The sequence below is a fragment of the Daucus carota genome, chromosome 3 (genome assembly GCF_001625215.2).
Source record: "Daucus carota subsp. sativus chromosome 3, DH1 v3.0, whole genome shotgun sequence".
Lineage (NCBI taxonomy): Eukaryota > Viridiplantae > Streptophyta > Magnoliopsida > Apiales > Apiaceae > Daucus > Daucus carota.
The window spans coordinates 8396790-8400216 of record NC_030383.2 but is presented as its reverse complement, the minus strand read 5'-3'; the positions used below and the strand labels follow the sequence as shown (position 1 = coordinate 8400216).

General features: G+C 30.9%; 1 protein-coding gene across 1 annotated transcript; it reads right to left on the bottom strand.

Moving 5' to 3' along the window:
* On the bottom strand, positions 1-1877 carry LOC108211417 (small nuclear ribonucleoprotein SmD3b). The gene is made up of 5 exons (XM_017383014.2): positions 1600-1877; positions 992-1044; positions 824-890; positions 648-704; positions 1-283 (listed from the first exon to the last, which is right to left on the bottom strand). Exons 1-5 carry the CDS (start codon positions 1756-1758, stop codon positions 221-223), a joined length of 399 nt encoding a protein of 132 aa, XP_017238503.1. The 5' UTR covers positions 1759-1877; the 3' UTR covers positions 1-220.
* Positions 1878-3427: the final 1550 nt, after the last annotated feature.

Here is a 3427-nt window from a genome sequence, read left to right as displayed (position 1 = left end):
TAGGAACGAAGCCAAACATCACTGATGTCATATAACAATCTGGACAATATTGGTTCCATCAATTGTCCCAACACAACAGAGCAATGGGGCAATATCAGATGTTCTAATGGTTCTCCGACAACAATTGTCTATAAAAATTGCTTGCAAAATAAAGTACTACGCTATTAAACAACTGCAAGGATGCGCCTTCAGAACAAGGATGAGAATTGAACAATACTGTTTACCTACGTAGTGGGGGCACAACACCCCTACCAGGAGGACCTCCACGGCCACCAGCAGGTGCCTGCATAACAAATAAACAAGCTTTTAGGTCCATTTCCTCTGTATATATATGTTGCGCTATGGAGTGGCTTTAGCTAGGAAGGATACAACTTTTTCAAGATAGTTATTAGGTGAGATTTATTCATAGAACAGCTTTATCAAAGTACTATAAGCCAGAAACACAAAAATCATCAACTAGTCCAATACTGCATGATATAACTGTTCAAAGGGCAGTCTACTTGGTCCAAGTACAAACCACATCTCCAGACAACAGAACACTTTATAAATGTATGAGATGTATCACTCATTACCAAAAACCCATGCTTTATTATAGTAAGAACAGTTATAACTTAGACATTTAACCATTCACAGAACAATATACTTACTCTAGCTCGCATTCCTGCAGCACGGCCCCTACTAACTCCAATTGAAGAGCCCTTGCCCTGTCATAAATTCAGTAAACATATCAGAAAAACATTCAAAACATGATTGAAGATGTCATCAGCTGCATTTAAAAAAATTTATAATAATTTAGTGAACTAGTCTTTGAAGAATATTATACCTTAATTCTAGCTTCAAGACGCTTGAACATCGGAGCATTCTTTAGCATATCTGGTATCACCATGAACCTAGTTGGGGAGGAAAAGAGATGGGTCCAACTTATTAAAATAATGCCACAGACTAATGCAATTAATAGACAGTAACATTATATCAAATTGTAAGGATTTACCTGACTTTGCTACCTCGGATGAAAACATGCTCAAGTTGTGACACCTTGCCATCCTGCAGATAAATGGGCAAAATTAGTTGGAGCGCGCATACATAAAATCACACCTTACACATTAACATCAACTTAGTTATGGCCCTTAAACCCACATCAGGAATAAAAATTTCCGTATCGAAAAGAACATCTTATAATCGCTGAAGCCATTTGATCCCAATGAGACGAGAGAAATAACCAATTCTTTTAAGAGTATAGAAACTTCACTATGCCTAATTTCAAACAAAGTACCCTTGTCAAGACTTTGAGCCGTGAAATCCTCACAACAATTTAGCAAAGTATTAGTCCATTACAACAGAGTTACACCATTATTCGTAAAACAAAACCCGCAATTCTATACTAAATGAATAAAAAACAATTACGATCAAGCAAATCTCGAATCCAACAAAGTAATTAACCTAAATTACGTACTTTAAGAAGAGGGGAAAAGAGCAAAGTCGAACAGGGCCTAATTAAACCTACAAAAGTAATAAAAACTAAAGCAATTAATTCTAGGGTTTATGATTGTTGATTAAATTAATATAAAATACACAGAATCAGAATGGAGTAATAGTTACCTTTGCAGTAAAAGTGATGTTTTCGAGCTGACAATTCCAATTGTCTTCGCATTCAATCATGCTGCCCCTGTAGAGCTCGCCGCTTTTGAGTTCCACGGTGACAATGTGACCCGCCGCTTCGTGTAGAAGCTTCACTGGTATTCCTAAACTTCGGCTCATCCTCTCTCCCTCTCAATCTCTCTCGCTCTCGCCCTCGCGCTCTGTCTATCTCTCTCCCTGCTAAAGTCTAAAACCCTAATTATTCTTTCGTCTTGGCCCAAATTGGAGAGGACCCGTAAGAGAAAGGCTTATTTATAACGGATTGTTTTTATTATTTTTCTTTATTGTGCATCAAGCAATATTATTTACCTTAAGTTGTAATTTAGGAAAATAAATTGTAAATCACGTTTTTTTCTTTTTGGATTTGATTTGAAATTCTATTGTGCTGTATAATAAATAATTTTATTAAATGATATAATAATATGATAAAAAAAATTGAAATCAATAATATGATAAACTTAAAAGCAATTAATTTTAAAGCAAACGCATATTAAAAGTAAATTATACAAAAAGTTTCAAAATAAAAATAAATAATATAAAATTTTAATTTACAAGAATCAAGTATATGTTGGTTGACATATTAATTAAGTTACTAGCTTATAACCCGTGCAATGCACGGGCGGTTAACATATTTGTTATTTTATTTTATATATCTTAAATTTATCTAATTTTATTGTAAAAATAAAACTATGATAGAATAATGTGGTTAAATAAATATTTTATTTAGCAGTTGGATAAATTCTTCATAGTTAAGTCCGTCAAATGGCTAATTAAATATTAGGTCGAACATATATATTTTAATGAGAATTTTAAAATATTTTTTTTTACATGTTATAATTTAAGAAGACTTATAAACTTATATATAAACTAACCAATCAACCTTTTTTAATATTTTGTTATTAATAATTAATAATATGGTATAAAACATATTATAGCTTAAAGAGACGCATGGAACCAAATATCGACCCATCATACTAATTTGAATTTAATGTTTTGGTTTGATAGATGATAAAAAATATACTATAACATGTTATAAATTCAGAGCTCCGTGGGTTGAATACCAACCCATTCACCAATTCTACTAACTACCAAGTGAACTTTTTATTTCGGCTTTATTAATATTGTAATAATATATAGTATATGATAGATTTGTAATATTTCTTCTAATGTGAGATCATTAGAGTATTTAGAAATAATGTTATTAATGTATTTTTGGTTTAATAATATCACATGTTATTTATTAATAATTATATTTAATGATATTATATTTTTATATATATGACGTCCGTGTTAATTGTAAAAACTCGATTTTTTAGTTAGAAAATCTAAAAATGATAACGCGTTTTGATTAAAAAGACAATTACTATGTTGCTCGATATTATTTTAGAAGATTGAGTTCTTTTAGCTAATAAATATATAAAGATAATTTATTTTAGTTAAAAAGAATAATTGGTTTTATATATAGATAGGCCCGTACTTCGGTGCAAGTACCGACCGCCGGACCAATATAATAATACTCCCTCTATTTTTTATTATTTGACGTTTAGACTTTTGGCCCACATCTTTACGTATAAATATGTCGCCCATGTCCGTATTAATTGTAAAAGATTAATTTTTTAGTTAGAAAATTTATGAAAAGATAATATATTTTAGGTAAAAAAAGTAATTACCATGTTTCTCAATGTTATTTTAGAAGATTAAGTTTTTTAGTCAGAAATATAAAAACGGTAATATATTTCAATTAAAAGGATTAATTGGTTATATCGATAGGCCCGTACTTTGGCCCAAA

Coding starts and splice junctions, on each gene's coding strand:
- LOC108211417 (XM_017383014.2), bottom strand. CDS start 1,758: ATGAGCCGAAGTTTAGGAATACCAGTGAAGCTTCTACACGAAGCGGCG. Junction 1,045..1,599: donor ACATCACTTTTACTGCAAAG/GTAACTATTACT, acceptor ATTTATCTGCAG/GATGGCAAGGTGTCACAACT. Junction 284..647: donor CTGCAGGAATGCGAGCTAGA/GTAAGTATATTG, acceptor TTTGTTATGCAG/GCACCTGCTGGTGGCCGTGG.